The following is a 26,108-nucleotide window of genomic DNA, read 5'->3' as shown; positions in this document are numbered from 1 at the left end:
AAGCGTCATAAATATGAAGCACTTATGAAGCATCCAAATGTAAATCACGTGACCATGGGGATGCTGCAAGTCGTAAGTGTGAAAAATGGTCATAAGTCACTTTTTTCAGTACCATTTTTATTTTGAATGGTTACTAAATAAACAGTTGCAAGTTGAGGACTATCTGTACATGTGGATCAGTCAAAACCCCACCCCCCATCAACATTTTGCATTCATGAACTACTACCTTGTAATGTTTTCTGCATTTGTCAACTTATATGGGCTGATTGGTAAATCTTACAGGACTACTGATTGGTTTATATTTAGCTGGGCTTTGAAACAACTGCACATAAACAGTTTCTTGCCTGCTTCCATGTTTGACTATATCACAACCAATACCTTGAATTAAATCACCTTATACTGTAGACTTTTTCTCCTGAGGACAAAATTCCCTTGACAAAAAGAAAACATCACCTGCAAAATTCATACTACCCCAACTTCCAAATTTCATGAATCATCATGTCACCTAAGGCATAATATTATGCAAAAGGCATAATATCCAAAAATATACACTTACTTCGTTTTTCAAAGAGAATGGCCCCTGCTTTTCTGAATACAGACGCTGTTTTAGTATTTTCGTGCAACGTAATGCATTGCTGCTCTTTCGCTGTAAATAGAAACGCCCTGTAGAAAGGGCAGAGACATATATTACACATACACAGAGAAACAACACAGTCTAGTTCGGATGTATACATGTACACGGCGAGAAACTTTTCAGTGTTGATTTGCACTTTATTTAGAAGTATAGTTTGCCCAGTTTGGAGGCACCATCCAAATTACCATAAAATAACAGGAACAAAATACATTAAAAGCAAAAGAAGGCGGACAACAATAAAATAGCAGCATTAAACCCAGTCTAGATCAGATAAATTGAACTTTGTATAAAGAGCTAAGGGCTCTCCTCTTCTTCTGTACCCCCTTTATACCTTCACTAAATCTACTGGGAAGCAGGGTGGGCTTCAAAAATTTTAGCAATGGATTCTCTGCCTGGTTGCTGGGTGGGTGTGGTCATGGTGGTCATGGCCTAGTCAGTCTCCCTGGGCTCTGGAGGCTTTCTTCGAGCCTCCAGGAGGGTGAAAACAGCCTCCCCAGAATCCGGAGGCCCTCTGGAAATGGAAACGGGCCCACCTCCGGCCTTCCTGAATTTCCGGTAAGCCCATTTTTCACCCTCCCTGAGCTTCCCCAAGCGCCCTGCACTTTCCTGCATCCAAAACAGGTGTCGTGTCCCACTCCTCCTCTGACGGCCAGGTCGGGGAAGTCCGTATCAAGCGTGCCGCTGCAGCTTTGCCAAAGTTCTGTCAGAGTTCTCACGGCAGGCAGGAGACCAGGATGTGACTTCAGCAATCCAATTTAGACTTTGCCTGACTCAAAGAATGCCAGAAAGCAGATCCTTTATATAGGCCATGGGGTGTGGCTCCATGACTCAGCATTTATCCAGGCCTGCCGCTCCCTTCCTTTTGCTGATGTCGCCTCTCCACTCTCCGGAAGCGTAAGTCCCTCCAGCCTCCAGCTGCCGGTAATTCCAGCTCGTGACTGGCTTCACACTCCCCAGGCTCACATGCTGTGGGGGAGGGGCCCAGCTGCTCCATTTGTCCGGGCATGGTGCCAGGACTGGGGGCTGGAGGCATGTCAGGCCATTCGTCTTGCTCGGTCTGTCCGGGCATGGTGCCAGGACTGGGGGCTGGAGGCATGCCAGGACATTCTTCTACACTATCAGCGTCCGGCAGGAGATGAGAGGGGCCCGGCTGCGGAGAGGGGGGCGAGCGAGGCACAACAACAGGCCACTCCTAGGAGGAGCAGGGCAGGGTGGGAGGGGCCAGCCAGGAGTGGGATTTGGGTTCTACAAACTGCACAGAATCTTAGCTAGAGGTTCTCCTGAACCCCTGCGAACCCCAGCAGCCCACCCTTGCTTGGAAGTTTAGATTTGGAGCAGAGGACGAATTGCTAAGGAGGAAAAGATTCTCTTCCTTTTGCTGGTCCAAGCTGTGATGGAGGAGATCGTTGGATCCAATCCTAATACAGATTAAATGCCAATACTTAATGCATAATTCTGAGGATTCTTTTACTAAGCAAGAATGCGGTACTTGAAAAAAGAAGAGCCATATTTAAAAAGGCGTGACGAGATTGCTATTATGTCAAAACATAGCTGCATAGTGGTATCTGCTAGCAGAAACAAATCACAATTCAATACAAAAATCACAAGGGTCCTTAATGCAGGTAGTCCTTGACTTACAATAGTTTGCTTAGTGACTGTTCAAAGTTACAACAGCACTGGAATAATTATTTTTATTACTTATGACCATTTTCCGCACTTTTGACCGTTGCAGCATCCCCATGGTCACACGATTTACACTTGGATGCTTGACAACTGATTCACATTTATGACAGTTGCAGTGACCTGGGATCATGTGATCATCTTCTGCAACCTTCTAACAAGCAAAGTCAATGTGGAAACCAGATTCACTTAACAACCGTGTTACTAATTTAACAACTGCAGTGATTCACTTAACAAATGAGGCAAGAAAAGTAATAAAAAGTAACTTATGACAGTTTTTCACACTTCACATTGCAGCACCTCCAAGGTCAGGTGATCAAAATTCTGCCGCTTGGCAACTTGCATGTACTTATGCCAGCTGCAGTGTCCCAGAGGCATGAGGTCATCTTTTGCTACTTTTTGACCAGCAAAGTCAATGGGGAAGACAGATTCGCTGAACAACCGTGTTACTAACTTAACACCTGCGATGATTCACTTAACAACTATGGTAAGAAAGGTCGAAAAAGGAGGCAAAACTCACTTATCATCTATCTTGCTTAGCAATGGAAAGTTTGGGCTCAGTTGTGGTTGTAAGTCAAGGACTGCCTGTAGAGTTGTTGCAGTACATTGCATTGCATTGTATCAAGCTCTCTAAGTATTAGCAGAATTCTATCTTCATTACTGTCATTAGTCTCTAAGGAAGTTTTCAGATAATCAGCGACAATCAAAACATTTGAGCAACTTTCATAAAATGCAAGAAGTTTATGATTACCTGCAGGTAAATGCTGTTTCAGTTTCACATTTGATAGCACAAGCTCCTTTAGTTAAAGTTCTATAGGTGGTGGATTCTTGACCAAGGATCCAAGCACCATCTGTCCTTACATAATTGTCCAGAATATCTCCTTGAACTAAGAGGGGGGGAAAGTGAGAAGAATTTAGAAAGTAAAAACACCAAATACTGTACATACTTTTCATCAAATGAAAGGCTTCCTTATTCTGCATGCAGGGAAATATGTATACCAGACAGAGGAGGGTTTCAGCAGGTTCTGACCAGTTCTGGAGAACCGGTAGCAGAAATTTTGAGTCGTTCAGAGAACCAGTAGTAAAAATTCTGACTGGCCCCACCCCATCTATTCTCTGCCTAAATCCCAGCTGATCGGGAGGAAATGGGGATTTTGTAGTATCCTTCCCCTGGATTGAGGATGGAATGGAGATTTTACAGTATCCTTCCCCTGCTACGCCCACCAAGCCATGCCACGACCATCAAGTCCTTCGGGAAAAGGACGGTATACAAATTTAATAAATAAATAAATAAATAAAATCAAGCCATACCCACAGAACCGGTAGTAAAAAAATTTGAAACCCAGCACTGATACCAGAACTTAAGGTCTACAGATTGCCTGAATATGTAAGAATTACATTAGTGCATAGGATTAAATTAAATTAAATCTGTATTATATGTATTTTTTTATTATTATTTTTATTTTTATTTACATTTATATCCCGCCCTTCTCCGAAGACTCAGGGCGGCTTACATTGTGTAAGGCAATAGTCTCATTCTATTTGTATATTTATATACAAAGTCAACTTATTGCCCCCCCCCAACAATCTGGGTCCTCATTTTACCTACCTTATAAAGGATGGAAGGCTGAGTCAACCTTGGGCCTGGTGGGACTCGAGCCTGCAGTAATTGCAGGCAGCTGTGTTTAATAACAGGCTTCTTACAGCCTGAGCCACACCGCGTGTATTTTGGTTTTTATTGGCCGTGAACCACCCTGAGTCCTTCGGTATACAAATGTAATAAATGAATAAATAAATAATAATAAATAAATTAACACTTGGTAAAAACTTTAATTATTCCAGTGGCAGGTGGGAAAGACATTTCACACCCAATTTATTGTATGGTGATCTGAGTGGGAGGGCATATTCCTAGAATTGGAATCGTGGCCCCAGAACTAGAATAACTGGCCTGCAGATGAAAGTTTGATTCCCCTGGGCAAGGAATGATAAACCTGCACACGGAATGATAATTCCTAGATTTCTTATTAGAAAGAGAGAGTAGGGTTACAGCGAATGGAATGATTAGAGCAAAGGAAGATCCTGAGATTCTGCACTGTTTTTCTGCAGTACTTGATGTGGAATACTTCTAAACAGTTCCGCTGGTTTTATTAGTGTCTCTATCGATATAAACTCACCAGCAGGGAAGCACTGAGTTAGATAAAAATAATTGCCTTGGGTACCAAATAAGGATATGTATATTTGTGAGAGAAATAATGCCAACGCACCCTTTCTTTTATTTTATTTATTTTTTATTTGTCGAGTATACATTAGGTAATATATATAAGCATAATTGAATACATAAAATGAATACAATTAAAGGGAACTTGTTTGTTCTTGTTTGTTTAGATTTTGTTTAACTCGATTTTATTATTTTTATAAATAACTCATGGTGGTGAACATACCAATACACCTCCCTCCTTTAATTTCCCCTTACAACAGCCCTGGGAGGTGAGTTGGGCTGAGAGTGAGTGAAGGGCCCAAAGTCCCCCAGCCACTTTCAAATCTAAGGCAGGACTACAACTCCCAGTGTCCCGTTTTCTAGTACGATGCGTTAACCACTAAACCAAACTGGCTTTCTTCTTGTAGTTCCTTTCACTTCCTTATGTAGTTATTGCTGTCTTTGGAAGAAGCAACAGTGTTTAAATGCAGTCTCTTCTGAAAACCAGCTGCTGCCTCAGGTGAAGGGGTGTGTATGTCATTCTATCTCTTTACAAGAATCTTGATAATCTTCAGGTTCCAGGCCAGGAGATAAAATGGGGAAGAGACCGCAAACCAACTTTTTCAAGGCAGTGCCTCAAAGTTGTCCCATCATTAGGTTCATTGCTAACTTTTTGTTCCAAGAGCACTTTCATAATTCATCCATGGGAAAAGTAGAGATTGTGAGATTTTGAGTCCCAGAATGCTGTTGTTTATTTAACAGTTAATGATACTTTGCAAAATCAAGTTCTTTCTTTGCTGGCTTGATTTTGGCTACATTTTAAGAAATGTCTCCAGTAAACCTTGTGCAATGGCAAACTGTTGAGGCAAAGGAAAGGTCACCTTTGGGAAATTATTATTTGTTTTGTTTCTACCTTTCTTTTCTGATCGAGCTCAGAGTGGTATAAATATTAAGTCTTAGGCATTTTCTATTTAAGCAGGACAAGATCTACGACTTAATAAACTTAGAAGAACAAAACTCTTGTTGATCTCCAGCCTTCAAGATTCTCCTTATCCATTCCTGTTGCTAATGGACTTCAGCATCTGACACTGTAGTGAGTTGGTGATTCGAAGCTACTGATACAGGAGAGAAAAAAAACCCTAAGTGACAGAAACCTTTCTCCATCTGAAATATCTAAAAATATGCTAAATAAAGTCAAAACACTAGGGTATGTTGAAAATTATTCTATAGAAGTTCTGTCTTCTTTCTGGTTTAAGATGGGAACGCTTCTAATGGGGTTCTTCCAGCTGATGTCACAGCAATATCAGACACGGGGAATGGGTCTTCACGTTCCTTGTGCTGAGTTCTCCCTGTTTGTGGCCTCCGAGAGGAACCAAAGCCACTTTGTAGGGACGGCAAAGCTAAGGAAGGGCACCCTGAGAAGTTGCGGGAGAGATCGCAACTCTCCTGCTGAACCCTGGGCTTTTTTCTCTCTATGCCACAGCGAGGAGAAGAGGCAGCCTAAAGATGGCTGACACAAAGCTGGGACAACTGAGAAACATCTAAGAACTATACTGGAGTGGAGTTGGTGAATAGTGTCTGGAACTAGGTGAGAAGAATCTTTTTTATTTAAAACTCAATCCCAAAAGTATATCCAGGAAAAGAGAGACTCATGGCTATTTTTAAAAGCAGCGATTTAACATTTTGACAAGAATTTCAAAATTGAAGGAAAAAGAATCAAAGGGAGAAAGGCAAAAACCTTTTAAAATACAGAAAATTAGATTTCTAAATTGGACAGGTGTTGTTTTGGATAGGCATTTTAAAATGCTGGAACTATTTACTTAAAAAACTAATAACATCTTTATATTTTGGATTGTTTAGTTTAGTTTAGTTTAGTTTTATTAGATTTTTATACCGCCCTTCTCCCGAAGGACTCAGGGCGGTGTACAGCCAAATGATAAAACCACACAATATACACATTAAAACAAAGACTTGTTACTATTAAAATTGGATAAAACTGGTTATTATTGAAATTTGATCTAAGAGTGCCGCCTGCTGACAAAAGGAAGGCATAAAACATTCCCAAAATCCTGGAAATACTTGGCTATTGGAGATTTAAATGTGACAATAAGAAAGACACAATTATTAAAGTGACCTCTGAAGGCTACAACACAAGACTGAATTTATAGAGGGACTTATGAAGGTTCTGGAAAAATTCTTGGGACTATCCAGAGGAACAGGTCGATCAGCTTTGGGATATAAAGATTCATGAATATTGAACTTTTTGATAAGTGACTTTAGGTTTGAATATATGGTTTTTGGATTATGGGACAAAAGAAGGACAAAATAAAGCTAAATGAGATGCTCCACCAGCAAGAAAGGAGTGGAATTTGGGGAGACACGGTGTCAATAGTTCAAAATATTAAGAATACCTTGACAAGAAGCTACAAGGAGATTATAAATAAAATGCAGAGCATAGATGGAGAGCTGGAAAACATGATACAAAGGACAAGGAGTGACCAAGATACCCAGGAAGAGGAGAAGCCAATTGAAAGAGTAAATGAAAAAACAGAGCAGAAAAACCAACAAATAAAATGAAATGACAAGAAGGAGATAACCACAAAAACAACAATGACTGATGAACTAAGCCAAAGGGAGAGTATTTTAAGGGAATTAAAAAAGGAACTGGAGTTGCAGGAAGATATTTTTGGAAGAGAGATAGGGGCAAGAGTAGATATTTTTGAAAATTAGACAATGGAATAGGGCAGAGAAGGGAGAAATGTTTAAAATGATTGGTCAAGATCCAAGAGAGGAATATGGGAGGCAAGCTAAGAAATGAACAATTAAAGCTTTAAAATGGGCAAGAGACGATGGATAGAAACGGAATATTTTTTAAATATAAAAGTAGCATAATTAAAAGTTAGAATAGGGATGCAAATTAGAGAGGGGGGATTAAGGGAATGCACATTTTTATATAATGTGAAGTAATAACAAGACGAGTAATCAGAATTTGAACAATGATATTATCAAATATGCTTGAATAATACAGTGATTGGCATAAAAATAACATTGAAATATTGAATAATTAAATAATGGAAGATTATAACAACATAAATATGTATTATTATTAGAACCATATAAGCTTGCTAAATATAACAAATATGATTAATAATATTTAATTTGTAGTAAAAAGAATGGCACTCAGAATATGGTGATTGGCATAAAAATAACATATTGAAATATTGAATAACTAAATAATGAAAGATTATAACTTAGCATAAATATGTGTACTATTACCAGAATTATATAAGCTTGTCAAACATAGTAAATATGATGAATATTATTTTATTTGTACTAAAATGTAAGACACTCAGGTGCCACATTGTTCACACATTGATGTTTGTAAAAAAAAATACAAAAATAAAAAACTTGGGGGGGGGAGAATAGCTCTAATTGCCATTAAAATGGCTGCTGAATTACTGAATTGCACTTGCTCCTGCTGTCAGCTTTGCTGTATTCAGAAACATTTAATTCCTCTTTTAAGAAGGTATTGTCTAGCTAGAAAACTTGTTTGTAATATGAAACATACTTAGCTTGTGCCTCTTCTGCAATAATTTGTGATGTTTTCTGGCAAAAGATGGAGTTGTCCCACCACTAATTAAATCTAGCTCTGTAACCTGCCTGCCCAGTAACATTATTTTTAAACAACCCAGAGATATCTAGAGAAAAAGAAGAGGAATATAATTCAAAGGTAATAAATATTAATAAAAGAAGCAATGTCATATAATGATATTGATGTTTCGTAGACAATATGCTTGCTTTATATGAGTGGTTCCTAGATTATTGAACATTACATAGCATACGGAACACAATTTGCAAAATTTTATGTACAGAAACTCTGACATCTTATTTTACAATAAATTGGGCACAGAGTTCTTCAGCCAGTTTCTCTTAGCCTTATTAGTTCTGGCGCTGTACAACATTTAGAAAAATGAGATCTCATTGTAAGGTAAGGTTTTAGAAACAGAAATGTAATTATTTAGTATTTTTATATAAAGTTAGCAACATCAAGCATTTACCCAATATGTGCCCATTCAAACTTCCAAGGTTAAGTCCCAACACTCATTAAATATGATAATATTTCTGAGACTTCTATTATCTCAATTCTTCTGAAAAGCAGCAAAAAAGAAACATACCTGTGTAGAGAAAGAAAATTAATCCAAATATATATTTGCAGCACTCCATTTTGGGACAGGCAAGTTGTGTGCTGAAAGCTCTATGTGTCTGCGGACAAAGTTTTATTGACTTAGCTTAGTTAGACAAGCCTGGAGCAAAGGAGATTAACTAAATTGGGTTAAATATTCTCTCAGTACTTTGGGCCTTTCTTCTCTGGTTGAAATGTTCAAACATTACCTTGAATTCATAATCTTACAAAATAACATTTAAATGTTTGAATTGATGAAACAGAAAGGTAGAAGACCTCTCCCTAGATTTTTTATTTTGAAACTCTCCTTTACTTAATCAAAAATGAAGTATCATTAAGAAATATAGGTGGATAGACAGACAGATTGAAAAAAGGATAGGATAGGATAGGATAGGATAGGATAGGATAGGATAGGATAGGATAGGATAGGATAGGATAGGGTAGGGTAGGGTAGGGTAGGGCAGGGTAGGATCGGATAGGATAGGATAGGATAGGATAGGATAGGACAGGACAGGACAGGACAGGACAGGACAAGACATGGTATTTCAGATATCAATACATTAGAGAGGGTCCGGAGATATTTTACTAGAAAAGTACTCAAATTTTCTGCTCAAAATAAAATTCCCTATACCACCAGGCTCGAAATTTTAGATCTGGATAGCCTTGAACTACACTGTCTACATTCTGACCTATGCTTAGTTCATAAGATTATTTACCAAAATGTCCTACCTGTAAAGGAGTACTTTAATTTCAACCATAATAACACAAGGGCTATAAATAGATACAAACTCAATGTAATTCGCTCTAATCTTGATTGTAGGAAATATGACTTCTGCAATAGAGTAGTAAATGTCTGGAACACTCTACCTGATCCTGTTGTTAGTCTCACTAATCCCCATACCTTTTACCTTAAACTGTCTACCGTGGAACTTTTATGTTTTTTAAGAGGTCCCTAAGGGGGCATGCATAAGTGCATCAGCGTGCCTACTGTCCCTGTCCTACCGTTCCCATTTATATGTATTCATTATATGTATGTATGTATGTATGTATGTATGTATATATATATAATCATGAAGGTATCTTTTCTTTTATGTACACTGAGAGCATATGCACCAAGACAAATTCCTTGTGTGTCCAATCACACTTGGCCAATAAAAAATTCTATTCTATTCTATTCTATTATGTGTTTATAGCTATGTTTTGCCTATTTATATTCTTTTATTTCTGCCTATTTTTTCATGTGTCAATGTCTATGTCTATACTGTTACTTGTTTCCTTGTACTTGTTGATAAATAAATAAATACATACATACATACATACATACATACATAAATAAATAAATAAAATGAATGGTAGGGTAGAGTAGAGTAAGGATAGGATAGAACAAGGGAGGGGAGGGGAGGGGAAGAATAGATTTTTAATGAGTTGTTTAGCTCAATTCATATACAGCTTCTTTCAACTTTTTTCAAGATATGACACTGATGGGAAATCTTAACTCAGGCTGATTTCTAGCTATTATAGGATGTATTTGTTGGTTGTGTACATCTGAAGTCATGCACTGGATTTAGCTTTTGGATGCATAAACAACAACTCTTATAATGTGGTGCAACCCAATCCAACATATGGCAGCAAATGAGTAAATGTCACCACAAGGAAAAATGGTTGGAAATCTGCCGGGGAAAACCTTTCAAATGACAAAGCTTTAAAATATTAACTTTGGCTCCATTTATGCATATGCATTTCTTGCTCCATATTCAAGCCAATTGTCATCTGGTAAAACGTAAGGAAGGAATCAAGTATTTGTAGTGTTACATGCAGTTCCTAGTACAGAAAAGATTAAATCTTTTTTTAGTCCTTCCTGTTTAGTCCTTCCTGTTAAAGACTACTTCAGCTTCAATCACAATAATACAAGAGCAAACAATAGATTCAAACTTACTGTTAACCGCTTCAATCTTGATTGCAGAAAATATGACTTCTGTAACAGAGTTGTTAACACTTGGAATGCACTACTTGACTCTGTGGTCTCTTCTCAAAATCCCAAAAACTTCAACCAAAACCTGTCTACTATTGACCTCACCCCATTCCTAAGAGGTCTGTAAGGGGCGTGCATAAGTGCATAAAAGTGCCTACCGTTCCTGTCCTATTGTTCCCTTTCATTATATCAAATTAATATAGTTGTTGCATAATTTTGCTTATATGTATGTTTATATGATGTGTTGTTGTTTTATGTTGATGTTTGTGTATACTATTGTGACAAAAAAAAATCATGATTGTTAGCCATTGTTGAAATTTCCCCTTTAAGAAAGCAAATGTATTCTCATAGCACCTTTTAGCATATCTCTAACTTTTCTTAATAATCAAAATTTGATTTTGAATACCCAATGTAATCCTGAACATTCCACTAGAGAGAAGTTTCCTGAGGATGGGCTCCAGCATGAGTCCAAAAGCTCAGAAGACTAAACTTCTGTCCCAGGGACCAACCCCCATTGGATCCTGCAACATTATCCTGGGACACATATATTTGCCTTCATTCATAACCCTGAACTTCCTAAGTATAAGATTTTCTCTAAATGGGCAACTGGGAAAGGATTAACCTTGCTAGAGCAGAAAAGACTAGAATATTTAACAGCATATTCAGAGTACCGAATAACAGCGCTGGAAGAGACTTTGGAGATCTTCTAATCCAATCCCTGCTCAGGCAGGAAACCCTATACCATTAAAGACAAATCATTGTCCAATCTCTTGTTAAAAATGTCCAATGTTGGAGCAATCAGAACTTCTGGAGGCAAGTTGTTCCACTAATTAATTGTTCTAATTGTCAGGAAATGTCTCCTTAGTTCTAGGTTGCTTCTATCCTTGATTAGCTTCTACCTAATGCTTCTTGTCCTACCTTCAGGTGCTTTGGGGAATAGGTTGACTCCCCCTTCTTTGTGGCAACCCCTTAGATATTGGAACACTGCTATCATGTCTCCCCTCATCCTTCTTTTCATTAAACTAATCATCTTTGTTGCTCTTCTTTGCTAGCTTCTTTCTAAGACCTCTTTGCATGCTGCCTTTTTATTTAACAACACGTCAATTTTCATCTGGAGAGTGGAACTACTATGATGCTAACAGTGCACTGCACGTTAAGGATGCTTTGGCTTGTAAACAGGAAGGAGCTCCTACTAATGCTGCTTCCTCTTTATCAGGTATCTTGACTGAATCTCATCACCTTTGTGGACCTGTTGATCTGGTCATGTTTGCCCTCTTTGATACGCTCAGAGGTTTACCTAGAGGAGTGTGTTTGTTGGAGATAGCTCAGGGCTGGCCCTTAAGTTAGCATAGTGGTTAAATTGTAAACAGCCACAGGACACATTTAAGCAGCAGTGCACCACTGAAGTTTTCCTCTCATGTGACCACACGTTACCTACTAGCATAGAAATCATTTTGGCTAATGCTTTTGTCTATCAATTTTGATCATTCTTGAATGTTGGGGGAAGTCCCAAAATTACAACTTTGAAATCATTGACAAAATTATTTACAAAACTGATAAACACTCAGAAAGCAAGGAGTGATAAAGAAAAGATTGGACAAAGGCCAAACCACAGGAGGCTTACCAAACTGATGGCAAAATACTGACATGCGCTTTTTTAAAATGCTAAGTCAGTGGTGAACGAATCTCCTGATCATTCCTGTTGTCTTTCTCTGAAGCTGTTCCCTCTTGAATCCATTTTGTCACCGGACAAAAACTGGACAAATTGCTTGAATCGGATCAGAGTAGAGTGAAAAGGAACACTTTCTTTCGGCAATTTAAAATTGTATTTCTGATAATGGATTGATTATCCCAAAGATGGAAATTCTTTGCTGCCACAATATGATGATGACTCATGTTCAGCTTGCAATCAACTGTTAATCCAAGGCTTGTTTTTTGCATGTTCTTGCCAAGCCAAGGATCCCCCAATGATTTCAGTGTCCTAAGTGAATAATTTTGCATTTTCCTGGTACATTTTACCCTGTTGGCTTCAAGCTTTATTTCTGGCTAGGCCACTCACTTTTAACATTTGCAAGCTTAAGAGGCATTCCCTCCCCATTCCCTTCCACCCGTTAATAAAAAAGTGAAGGAGTTCAGAGCCAATGATTGAACTTTATGGAAGTCCAGTTCTCTCCATTTTTTCCACTTGGTTAAGGATAGATTCTCTTGCAGCTCCACAGCTGCATTAATGTACAATCCGCTAGTTGTTAAGTGGGTAGAAAAGTATACTGACCTAAAATTTGCTGTCCCAATTAGCCAAACGTTTATTCTATCTCAGTAATAAGGCTGGCATTAAAGGTATTATTAATACAGGATAAGTTAACGAAAGTGATTGGTAGATTCTCCAATTTCATTTTCCCTTCTCACCAAACATTACTTGCCAATTGGAAAGGTAACATCAATTGCGCAGGGGAGAAGAGGCAGGAATAGGTTGAGATGGGCAAATGAAGGCAGGTCCTTAAGATGGCTGATTTAGAAACCCTTAAAAGTTCTTTTGGACTAAGAAATACAATGTGGGAAGGGAAGATCAGGAGAGAAAGAGCCAGCATTATTGTAGTGGGGAGGCGGATCTTAGGTGATATTGATAATTGTCTCTTGCTTGTCTGTCCTTCTGGGGCAGTTGGCTGCAGTAAAGTCTTATGTGGGTCCAAGGAGGACAAGATGGAGGACAAGATTGCTGGCAAAGGGAACCCAGGAAACAAAAGGCCATGTCTCTCCATCTTTGGTCTTTCTTCTACTCAGGAATGGAGAGAATGTAGCCTGCCAGTTCCATGTGGAATCCAAGTTATATTGGGGCAGTGAGTGAAGCCAAGTCACAAAGCACCCTCATTGGTAGCTGACCAGAGACTGGCCTGATCCTTATTAAGGGACAACCCATGTCAAGAACATACTTGTGGGGCCTGCCTACCCGGTGCAGTGCAGTGACCTGCCAGCCACATTTCCTCCATGGTTCAGTGAACCCAATGCACTTGCACATCTGGTCATTAATTAAAGCACCTCCATGGGGCTTTGCAGTCAGCAGGAGGCTTGTTTGGCATTGCACTCAATGGGTCTTGCTTCTAAGCAAGGACAGGCTGCCTGAGGCTGCATTCTGTTACATGTTTATCTAGCAATACGATTGGTGAAAGAACTGGAGCTTCCTGTTCAATAGGTGTTTTCCTTCCCCTTACACAATTGTTGCCAATGATATGTGAATGTATCACCTTGTCATGCACAACTTCTCTCTTTAGCTCACTCTTACACACAGAAATGCAGAATATAAGTAACGCCAGTTCACTGTAAAGTTCTCTCTCTCCTTCTTTCCCTCTCTCTCTCTCTCTTTCCAAATCCCGATGCTTATTTGCTGCATCAAGGAAGAAAACTGGGTGGGGATTTTTAGTTCTGGCTTTTTTCATCAGCCCCAGCACTGTGTGCTGTTTTGTTTTCCCTGGGATTACTTGATTCCTCAGAAACATTCTTTTCTACTTCTTTCAGAGCCTTGGCTAAAGAATTATAGTCTTCTGCAGAATTGTACAAACAAGGAAAAGGAAAGCATTTGTAAGATTGCTGGGAGTATTTTCTTCACACAGAAACAAAATCAAAGTGGAGTGTTACAGAATAACAGAATAACAGAAGCGTTGGAAGGGACCTTGGAGGTCTTCTAGTCCAATCCCCTGCTCAAGCAGGAGACCCTATACCACTCCAGACAAATGGCTGTCCAGTCTCTTCTTAAAAGCTTCCAGTGATGGAGCACTCACAACTTCTGGAGGCAAGCCATTCCATTGGTTAATTGTTCTCACTATTAGGAAATTTCTCCTTAGTTCTAGGTTTCTCCTCTCCTGGATTAGTTTCCATCCATTGTTTCTTGCCTTGCCTTCTGGTGTTTCTTTCTTACCCCTTCTTCTTTCCCATTGTTTAACTTAATGCTTCTTGCGTTCCTTCTTCAAGGTCACCTCGTATTCTTGTATTCTACAGTGGGTAGGCCTTTTCTAATCTATTAGGCGGTAAATTGCTTGAAAATACATATGCTAGAGAAAATATATTAAAAATATGTTTATGAGGAGAAGTTGAAATAGTGATTTTGGTCCAGTTACAACTTCTTTCAGCTCAAGCTACCCCACAACCTTAACGGTGTGAAGAAAAGTAGGGGAAAGGAGTGTTACAAGTGCTTTCTTGAGCTTCTGTGCAGCAATTGGAATATAAATCTAATAAAACAAATAAAGCAATGTACTTGAAGATTGATACAAATTTTCATGTGTGTATTTTCTTTGCTGGCTTTGCAAATTAATGAAGGAAAGATGTAAAATCTAAACAATGGATTCACCCATCCACAATGAGAGCCATTTGAGTAATTATAGTATATTATCAGTGGTGGGATTCAGCCAGTTCGCAATACTTCGGGAGAACCGGTTGTTAACTTTCTGAGCAGTTTGGCAAACTGGTTGTTGGAGGAAATCATTAGGGCAGAGAACCGGTTGTTAAATTACTTGAATCCCACCACTGTATATTATTGTGATTCTAAACAAGTGACATGCAGAGAAAGATTTAAGAGTATATCTATTTGTGAGTCACACTAGTTCATTGAGAATTTTAGAACACAGTTGGCAGCCTGCATCTAGCTTAGGGAGGAGTTAAGTTTTACATAAGCTGAAAACAACACTACTGTACGTACATGACACGTTTTTCAATACCAGTCATCCACAACATATATTTTGACACCAGTGAAATTCCTCCCATTTTTAGGGAATAGTCAAGCTTAAGAGCTAACTGGGAAGGCTTTGACTCAAGTCTTATTCATTCTCCTTGAGTGATCTTGGGCACATTAGAATTTCATTCTGAAGAGGATCATGGAAGTCAGAAGAGACATTTTGCACCTTAAGCCTGAAATTTATGATTGTAATTATACAGGACTTTTAGTCATTCCTTAGGTAAGCTTTCATTCAACATACAGTACCCATTTGGAGAATGTATTCTCTATTATATAAAATGTATTACGGATCTAATTGCGCAATACGTTTTTAAAATCTAGTATTACTTGATTTGGGAAAGCTCCTATGTAAACTAATTATGTAATACATATATATTTAATTATGAACATGAATGTTGAAGTCCCACTCCAAAATTCAGGTCTGTAATTCTACATATTATATTAGAGCAATTTTTTTTTCTATACTATCTTTACAATTAATGTTTCATATTATGATATATTATAATCTTCACCATTTAAGCAAAAAAAGAAAACCAATTTACCCAGTTATAAAGTCAAAAAGTGTAAATTTTATTAAGATATCTTCTGGGTTGAGGTTGGACAATTGAAATAGCACTATTACTCACTTTATTTATCAAAGAGTTTTCTGTATAACCTTTTTGTTCTGTACTCTAGGTTAAATTATTGATCAATTATTGATATTGCTGTTCTTTGCCTCCACCCAAATCGTAATTCAGTTTTATACACTACCCAACTCAAATGAATAATAAAAGAAAGAACACAAGTGTTTGGACCTGACTTTGTTACTAAAAGCTTGGTCTTTTTGATCGTCCAAAATTACATTTCATTTACATAAAGGTAGATAAGTTATCACTCTCCAAATTGTTTAATAATTTGTATAGATGTCAGCCAAACAGGTCTGTAATTTCTTGGATCCTTAGGTTTTCCTTTCTTGAAAGTGGGTGGCAGTGGTGATGATTAATATTTGCTCTGGTCCAGTTTTCTGAGACCTCACCAGTCTTTTACAAGTTTTCAAAAATTTTCCAAGAGCTGTTTTGTAATATGCTAGGTTAATTAAATGCCCTCGGATATAACCTATTTGCCTCTATAGTTTACATCCCAGTTGGCATTTTAATTCTGAAATGTGCAGTTTGTCATTAACTGTCTCCTGAAAAGCCTAAAACAACTGAGATAAATGACCATCTCCAAATAGCAAACCTATTCTTTCTTGGGAAGAACAACTCTATCCAAAATAGGTTCCACACTGTTCCCAAGTTTTCCTTTCCACAGCCCTTCTCACTTTTCTGGATTTAATTTCAACATTCTCCCTCACCCAGTCCTTAATGAGTTTAATCAGTGTTCAAGGATACCAAGTACTTTCTTGGCATTAGATAGCAAGTAGCAGTAGAACTGGAGAACATCTGCATATTCCAAAGGAACAAACAATACCCAACAGTTCCATATAGATTGTAAACAACAAGACAACATGGCTCCATAACCTAGATGGCTAACAATAGTCCACAGCACTATCTTCAGCATTCACTATAACAAGAAGGACTAAAACCTTAGTAAAAAAAAAAAAGTCCAAGGGACATCCTGGCACAAAAGGATACCATAGTTGACTACACTTAAAAAATTAGCAAATTGCATTACCCCAACCCATAGCACCTCCGCCTGGACTGGATTATCTCCTAGAGTATCTAAAATATATGCTTGACCCCATCTGGTAGAGTTGGGGTGCTACAGGTTTCATCTATTAAAGAATGCCACCTATCAGGACCCCCTCTATCAGAGGTGGTATTCAGCAGGTTCTGACCAGTTCTGGAGAACCGGTAGCGGAAATTTTGAGTAGTTCGGAGAACCATTAAATACCACCTCTGACTGGCCCCGCCCCCATCTATTCTCTGCCTCCCAAGTCCCAGCTGATTGGGAGAAAATGAGGATTTTGAGTAACCTTCCCCTGGAGTGAGGAGAGAATGGAGATTTTATAGTATCCTTTCCCTGCTACACCAAGCCATGCCCACAGAACTGGTGGTAAAAAAATTTGAATCCCACCACTGCCCCTTCTATAGCAGCTCCTTCTGCCTGAAATAACATTCCTCCAAAATTGAAACTGTCCCATCATACAGACATTTCTAAGAGCCCTAAAACCTGGTTTTGGTGAGGACAACTGATATCTTGTACTTCTTTCCCTTGTTTCTCTCTAGATTTATTTTCTGTTCCATCATTGTTCCTTTGTCTTCTGCTGTTTTCGTGTTTTTAACCACATGGACAAGTCTGTGCAGTTTCTTGGCAACAGTACAGAAGTGGTTCACCACTTCCTTTTTCCATAACTTTTTTTTTTCCCATAGTCTTGGGATATCTTAGTGGTCTCCCAAGTGGTAATGCTTTTTCAGGACTATCTAGTGCTAAATAGTGTTACTTATTGACCTGTACTTGTTAAGTTCGGGAAGTAACGAGACTGGAGACCAGGGTAGTGACAACAGCTCTTTAATATATGGTGAACCCAGCAGCCTGGCTGGGGAAAAACCTCTCCTTATATACTGTTTAACCGGCGGCTTCAACCAATCAGCAACGTGCTTGTTTCCCGCCAAAACATTTAAAGATACATAACACTCCTCCCCTCCCAGAAAACACTTTACCTATTTTTACATATTATTTACATGTTATTTTTCGACGTAGTCACGCAAATAACCTGGGCGTCTCCTGATTCTTTCGGACCTGCGCGGTTCAGTCCTTGGGAGTGGGTTGAGCTGGTCGGAGGGGCTGTTTGCTCCTCCCAGCTCGTTCGCTAGGCCATCCGGCCCTGGATTACTTGCAGACTCTTTTTCTAGGCCATCCGGCCTTGGATTACTTGCAGAGTCGTCCCTGCTGTTTCCAAAGGGAACCTGATGGCGTCGCTGGACCTCCTGGGACTCAGCTAAGTCTTGCGCCTCTCCCGGGTTAAGGTCAGCTGTGGGTTCAAATAATGTGTGGTCATGGTCTGTTTCATTTAGCTCGGATTGTTCGGCTATTCGTTTTCTTATTTGATCTATGTGGCGCCTCCATACTCGGTTGTCTTGTAACTCAACTAAGTATGACTTTGGACCGGTTGCTTTTATGATTCGCCCTGCCAGCCAACTTGGCCCGTCCCCATAGTTGCGTGCCCACACTCGATCGCCTATGTCCATTCCTCTAGTTTTTCCAAGTTCCCCCTGGTAACCCTCTGGTGTGTACTGGGGATTTAAACGGTCTAGTGGGCACCGGAGCTTCCGTCCCATCAATAATTCGGCTGGACTTCTGCCTGTTGCAGTGCTGGGGGTTCTATGTTGGACCGCTAGGAAGAAATCTATCTTTGTTTGCCAGTCGCCTGGCTTGAGTCTTGACAATGCCTCTTTTGCGCTCCGGACGGAACGCTCTGCAAGGCCATTCGACGCGGGGTGGAAAGGCGCAGAGAGGGCATGCCGGATGCCCGCATCTGCCAGGTATTCCTCAAACTGTGTTGCCGTGAATTGCGGGCCGTTATCGGATACTAGCTTGTCGGGCAGCCCATGGGTTGCAAACAGGTGCCGTAGGGCTGCGATTACAGCCTCGGCTGTCATGGATCTCATGAGAATGATTTCCAGCCATTTAGAGAATGCGTCGACTACCACTAGGAAGGTTTGGCCGTGGAAGGGGCCAGCAAAGTCAATGTGGATTCTCGACCAGGGCCCTTGGGGTTTTTCCCATTCCCTGACTGGGGCTGTTGGGGGTAGTGGTCTGGATTCCTGACAGGCCAGGCATTTCCCTACCTTCTCAGCAATTTCTGAGTCCATTAGGGGCCACCACACATAGCTTCTCGCTAGCCCCTTCATCCTTACGATCCCTGGGTGGCCCTCGTGGAGGAGGTCCAATACCTTTGCCCTCAATTTCTCCGGGATCACCACTCGATCCCCCCATAGCAGGCACCCCCCTTGAGCCGATAGCTCCCCACGCTTCTTCACAAACTCCTTAAAACGCTCGCCCGGCGCAGCGGGCCACCCTCTTTGTACCCAACCAAGTACAGTTCTCAAGATAACGTCCCGGTAAGATGCCCGAGCCACTTCCTTAGATGTGACTGGGCCAGAGTCCAGAGAGTCAATTAATAGTACGGGCGTCCCCGGAGTGGGGTCCTCGATTGCCCCTGGTAGGGGGCATCTGCTTAATGCGTCTGCATGCCCCAACTCCTTTCCTGGTCGATGCAGCAGTTTGTAGGAGTAGGCGGCCAAAAAGATAGTCCATCTGGTCAATCGGGGTGAGAGTGCCACCGGCGTTGGGCGGTCGCCAGCCAATAACCCTAACAGGGGTCTATGGTCTGTGACAATTTCAAAGTCTCTGCCAAATACGTACTCGTGAAACTTCTTGACCCCTGACACTATAGCTAGGGCTTCTTTATCCAACTGGCTATAGTTCCTCTCGGTTGGGGACATCGTTCTGGAATAGAAGGCTATTGGGGCTTCTGTGCCATTTGGAAGTCTGTGGCTGAGTACTGCCCCCACTCCGTAAGGGGAAGCGTCACAAACTAGAACCAATGGCAAATTGCTGTGATACTGGATTAGCAAGCTATTGCTCGAGAGTAGGTTTTTTACTGCTTCGAAAGCCTTTGCTTCCGCCTTCCCCCAAGACCATGCAGTATTCTTTCCCAACAATTTATGTAGCGGCTCGGCAATCGTTGCCTTATTTTTTAAAAAAACCGCGTAAAAATTCACTAAACCCAGGAAAGCCTGTAGCTCTGTTTTGTTTTTGGGCGCTGGAGCCTTTCTTATTGCCTTGACCTTGCTCTCGGTGGGGTGAATTCCCTCTTTGTCAATTCTGTAGCCCAAGAATTCTACGGATTCTACCCCGATTTGGCATTTGTTCACTTTAAGCTTTAGACCGGCTGACCGGAAAATGCCCAAAACTTTTCTCAATCGCTCCCCCAATTCCTCTAAATTTTCTGCCGATACCAAAACATCATCGAAGTAGGGGACTACTCCGGGGAGCCCTTGCAAAAGTCGCTCCATTAAGTTTTGAAATAGACCTGGTGCCACACTCACCCCAAACTGTAACCGGGTACACTTGAAAGCCCCCCTATGAGTCACGATCGTTTGGGCTTCGGCGGTGGTTGCGTCTACGGGTAGTTGTTGATAGGCTTGTGCTAAATCTAATTTAGCAAAAATTTGCCCTTGTCCCAACGAGTGCAGCAAGTGTTGCACTACGGGAACTGGGTAAGCGCTCTTTTGCAAGGCTTTGTTTAACGTTGCCTTGTAATCAGCGCAGATTCTAACTGACCCATCTGGTTTCACTGGGGTGACGATTGGCGTCTCCCATTTGGCATGGTCGACTGGTACCAGTATCCCTTGCCTTATTAGCTTGTCTATTTCCTTATCAATCTTGGGCTTAAGGGCAAAAGGTACCCTCCTTGCTTTTATCCGGATAGGGGCTACCTGGGGGTCTAGATTAAAAGAAATAGGGGTCCCCTTGTACTTGCCCAGGCAGTCCTTGAACACATCTTCGAATTCACTCATGAGTGCATCTTTAAGGTTAACGTCACTTCGGTAGATGCCAGTCACTCCCATGCCCAATGCACGGAACCAGTCTAGTCCCAACAAACTTGGCAGGGTCCCTTCGACGATCGTGATGGGCAGGGTCTTCTTGTGTGGTCCGTACTCGACTCGGACGAAGGTGGTCCCTCGAACAGGGATGCGATTCCCTTGATAGTTGTGGACTCGTAGCCGTTGTGTTTGCAGGTGTCGTTTTGCTACGGTTGGCAAAGCTTTCGCAAGAGTGTCCCAGGACATGATTGTGATCGCTGACCCGGTGTCCACTTCTAGTCGGCACGGCACTCCTTCTATTTTGGGTTTGGTGAAGATTTTCTTCTCCACCTTGGTTGCGGCGCGGCCTATGATCACGGTCGTTCGATTCAAGTTCGCGCCTTTTTTGTTTGAGCCAATCACGGGTCGCCTGGCCGATCCCGCGCTCTGATTGGTCGGTTTGAATTTTCGGCGGGAAGGTTGGGGTGCTCGACAGACTTGAGCCAGGTGCCCTTCTTCTCGCACCGACATGTAGCGTCCTTGAATTTGCATTGTTGACGCGGGTGTTGTCCTCCGCAACTTCCGCATTCCTCCCGGTCTTCTTTGCCACGTTTCTCGGTAAGACAAACCCCTTCCTCATCCTCGCCGTCTGATTCGGTCTGGATCTCTTCTTGGTGCACCGGGGTTGATTTTGTGCTCGCCTTCGGTGTGAGTGGCTTTTGCAGGGTCTCCGCCGCTTGGGTGGACATTTCATGCGCTCTGGCTTCGTCCAGAGCGTTTGCCAGCGTTAGATTGCTTTTTGATAGCAGCCGCCTCCGCAAACGCATGTCTCTGACCCCACGGATGAGTTGCTCTAACAGCGCCTCGTCCAGGTCTCGGTACCCACAGTCTTTGGAGGCTTTCCGCAGGGCGGCCATGTAGTCGCTGATGGATTCGCCCTCTAGCTGTCGGCGCTCTCCAAATTCAAAACGCCGCACGTATTTGGACGGCGTTGGCGCGAAATGGTTTTTTAGCAGGGTTTGCAGAGTTTGCCACGATACCGATTGTACCGGTGTTGGCTCTGCCAGGGCCTCCGCGATGTCAATGACCTCGGGACCGCAGTGGCTCAAGAAATATGCCCTTTTTGCGGTTGTCTGGAACTCCTTGCAGTTCGTTTGCTTCTAGGAAGCTTTCGAAACGGGTCATATACATTCCCCATTTCTCTCTGGCTGGGTCAAACGGCGCGGGCGGAGTGTAGCTGGCCATCTCCGCGTTTCTGCCCTAAGTTTGCTGGGTTCGGTTCTTCCGTGCTTCAGCTCGGTTCTGGTGCTCCTTAGTCTCGAGATCCCACCTTCGTCGCCAGTGTTAAGTTCGGGAAGTAACGAGACTGGAGACCAGGGTAGTGACAACAGCTCTTTAATATATGGTGAACCCAGCAGCCTGGCTGGGGAAAAACCTCTCCTTATATACTGTTTAACCGGCGGCTTCAACCAATCAGCAACGTGCTTGTTTCCCGCCAAAACATTTAAAGATACATAACAGTACTTTTGTATTTGTTCTGGCTAGTAATTTTTGGAGTCTACTACCTGCATTGTATTTTATTGCACAATATTTGCCTATTTTAGGCTGTGTTGATTTTTAAATCTATTGCAGGAATTTTTATAGCAGTGTTATGATGTTTATGGAATTTGTAACATTAGAATATTTGTTTTATAATGTATCTAGTATAATAATTAAAGAAATTTCAAGATAACACAGTTCCAGTAACATATATCTATTAGTATCTGTGTATATACTGAGGCAAGCAAGAAAACTGGTGGATATAATTTTAATTACCTTCTAACATTTTAGATTCTGATTTGACCAAACGAAACAAGGCTAACATGTTTCAAAATATATACAAAAATCTAGTAATTAAACCAAAATGGCATTGTAGCAGTGAATTTTTGAAGCAACATGCCAATTGTCTCACATTCATACATGTTCCTAACAATGATAATGCCATTGCCAAAATGTTTTGGTACTTGCATCATGGCATTGTGCATAAATACATAAGAATTTGTCACAATCTCTGTTTTGTCACTTGCCCTGCCAGGGTAAAGATGCAGACATAATGAATTTACATGAACAATTTGTCTCATTTCCATGCAAATGTGCAGAGGCAAGCCTACATTGGTTACATACTGTTCAACTCTGGATTCTGAAAGGTTTTTTTTCTAGAAGTGCTCAGCATTCTCCAGTAAAACTGCAATTTTTCTCTTGAAAGGACAGCTTTAAACCAACTGAATTAAATGTGTGGCTGACATGCCACAAAAGTCTCTGAAATACCAGCAGATGGAAAGCTGTTCTTAACTGTAGTCATTTTTATGTGAAAGCCAGACTGTTATCCACAAGTATACAAATAGCAGGTTTGCAATGAGAAAATAGAGCTTGGTCATATTAAGAGAATGTTCACTTAGCCAGAGGCAGATTAGTGGTATCACTGCTTTATCATTTAACCAGACATAATGTTCCCTAGAGGCCTTCTGAAAGTCAATCCTCAGTTGATCTTACTTTAAATTAGAGCTAGTGCTTAAATTAGAAAACTCAAAAATCTTTAACAACTCCAATGGTAAATGGTAAATAAACACATAACCCAGATCTAACTGGACAATCTCAGATTACAACTGGGTGGAAGCCATTCTATCAAAATGCAATTCCAAGAGAGTGTTGATATTTTCCACAGATTCTCCGGGATCCAAAGTGTTCTTGTAGAGTAAAAGAAAATAATACATTTTCTTTTACATTCACTGAAACATTTGATTGCAGCAAGTTGTTTTCCCCATTATGCCAAACAACCAAAAAATTGCAAAGTGAGCTCTATCAGTGTCATGTGTAAAAAAGTGTGACTTTTTAAAAACCATATCCTGTGGGTGGCTCTGATTAATAGAAGAACAGGGAATCAAGTGGTCACCAAATATTAAAGTAAGCAGATGCAAGCTGTATATGGTCCCTCCAGACTGAGTGGGTCTAAAATCCAAGGGACCATTTTTAATCGTATTCCTGGCTGTGGGAGGTGGATTAATGGAAAGTACCTGACTTAGTATTGGTTCTTGCAATGAGTCATAAAACAAAGTAAGTCTACAGGCCAGTCTATTGAAGTTGTAACATCCTCAGCCATTATTTCTATGGCTCCCTTCCCCCTTCAGACTAATAATGTTGCCAATATCAATAACCGATAAGTACTGGTAATGAATGATGATTTATAATCCTTAAATGCCTGGTTCATGCAATAGACTAACCCAAAACCACATATTAGCTTAGCTGCTTGTAGAAATGAGATCATAATCTGCCCTACTATTAATCGTTTCATAGTTCCCATCACCAATCTCTTTCCACTTATAGAATAGAATAGAATTTTATAGAATTTTTATTGGCCAAGTGTGATTGGACACACAAGGAATTTGTCTTGGTGCATATGCTCTCAGTGTACATAAAAGAAAAGATACGTTCATCAAGGTACAACATTTACAACACAATTGATGATCAATATAGCAATATAAATCATAAGGATTGCCAGCAACAAGTTATAGTCATACAGTCATAAGTGGAAAGAGATTGGTGATGGGAACTATGAAACGATTAATAGTAGTGCAGATTCAGTAAATAGTCTGACAGTGTTGAGGGAATTATTTGTTTAGCAGAGTGATGGCCTTCGGGAAAAAACTGTTCTTGTGTCTAGTTGTTCTGGTGTGCAGTGCTCTATAGCGTCGTTTTGAGGGTAGGAGTTGAAACAGTTTATGTCCAGGATGCGAGGGATCTGCAAATATTTTCACGGCCCTCTTCTTGATTCGTGCAGTATACAGGTCCTCAATGGAAGGCAAGTTGGTAGCAATTATTTTTTCTGCAGTTCTAATTATCCTCTGAAGTCTGTGTTTTTCTTGTTGGGTTGCAGAACCGAACCAGACAGTTATAGAAGTGCAAATGACAGACTCAATAATTCCTCTGTAGAATTGGATCAGCAGCTCCTTGGGCAGTTTGAGCTGTATGACTATAACTTTTTGCTGGCAATCCTTATGATTTATATTGATATATTGACCATCAATTGTGTTGTAAATGTTGTACCTTGATGAAGGTATCTTTTCTTTTATGTACACTGAGAGCATATGCACCAAGACAAATTCCTTGTGTGTCCAATCACACTTGGCCAATAAAATTCTATTCTATTCTATTCTATTCTATTCTATTCTATTCTATTCTATTCTATTCTATTCTATTCTATTCTATAACTCAATACTACTCAGAGATCATTAAACTCAAGTACTGAAATAACCTGCATAATATCAGTATCTATTCATAATTTATCTACTCCTAATACCTTTGGGGCGTTAAAAACAAGCATTTATTTAATCATTTATAAAATGTAGGTCCCACATTTTCATTTTTTTCCCTTTTAATCAATTTTGTTACATTTCACATCAAGCCAGCCCCATCTTGGCACATGTTCCATAATCCTAGAAAACACAACCAATGTCTGTGGTGATTATGGTAGAGTACAGGCAGTCCTCGACTTACGACCACAATTGAGGCCAGCATTTATGTTGCTAAGCGGGAAATTTGTTAAGTGAGTTTTGCCTCATTTTATTACTTTTCTTGCCGTTTTTGTTACGTAAATCACTGCAGTTATATGCCAATATGGAACTGGCTCGGTATGAAATTGTACTAAGATTGATTCAAAGAGAAAAAAAAAAATGAAAATGTGGGCGTTACATTTTATAAATTAGTCACATTGTTATTAATCAAATCTGGCTTCTTTATTGACTTTGCTTGTCGGAAGGTCGCAAAAGGCGATTCCCGTGACCCCGGGACACTGCAACCGTCATAAATAGGAACCAGTTGTCAAGCATCTGAATGTAAATCACATGAGGATTTGCATGGGGATGCTGCGATGGTCGTAAACGTGAAAAATGACCATAAGCTACTTTTTTCAGAGCTGTTGTAACTTCGAACGGTCACTAAATGAACTGTTGTAAATCGAGGACTACCTATAGCAAGCTGTAGGATGTTTTACCCCTGTTGTACAATCTGAGGCTTTGGCAAAACTTATCCCGGATCTACTACACTAAAAATATGGTTTCCAAACTGTCTAGAAACTTATTAGATACTTCACTTGATTACTCCACTACCTTTCTTTCTCGCTTGGATTACTGCAATGCTCTCTACATGGGGCTCCCCTTGAAGAGCACTC

At 40.5% G+C, this 26,108-nt stretch overlaps 1 protein-coding gene across 1 annotated transcript in view; it reads right to left on the bottom strand.

The window, feature by feature from the left end:
• The window catches only part of PLG (plasminogen), a 41,097-nt gene extending 32,313 nt beyond the window's left edge, over positions 1 to 8,784 (bottom strand). Inside the window, exons 1-3 of the mRNA XM_058168257.1 lie at positions 8,687 to 8,784; positions 3,066 to 3,201; positions 557 to 663 (exon numbers count right to left, since the gene is read on the bottom strand). Of these exons, the coding sequence (XP_058024240.1) occupies positions 557 to 663; positions 3,066 to 3,201; positions 8,687 to 8,735 (292 nt within the window). The 5' untranslated portion in view covers positions 8,736 to 8,784. The remainder of the gene's footprint in view (positions 1 to 556; positions 664 to 3,065; positions 3,202 to 8,686) is intronic.
• Positions 8,785 to 26,108: the final 17,324 nt, after the last annotated feature.

Source organism: Ahaetulla prasina, chromosome 1, assembly GCF_028640845.1.
Source record: "Ahaetulla prasina isolate Xishuangbanna chromosome 1, ASM2864084v1, whole genome shotgun sequence".
NCBI classification, from domain to species: Eukaryota; Metazoa; Chordata; class Lepidosauria; order Squamata; family Colubridae; genus Ahaetulla; species Ahaetulla prasina.
Note: the sequence above shows the minus strand (reverse complement) of the source record. Positions and strands in the feature narration are given on the sequence as shown.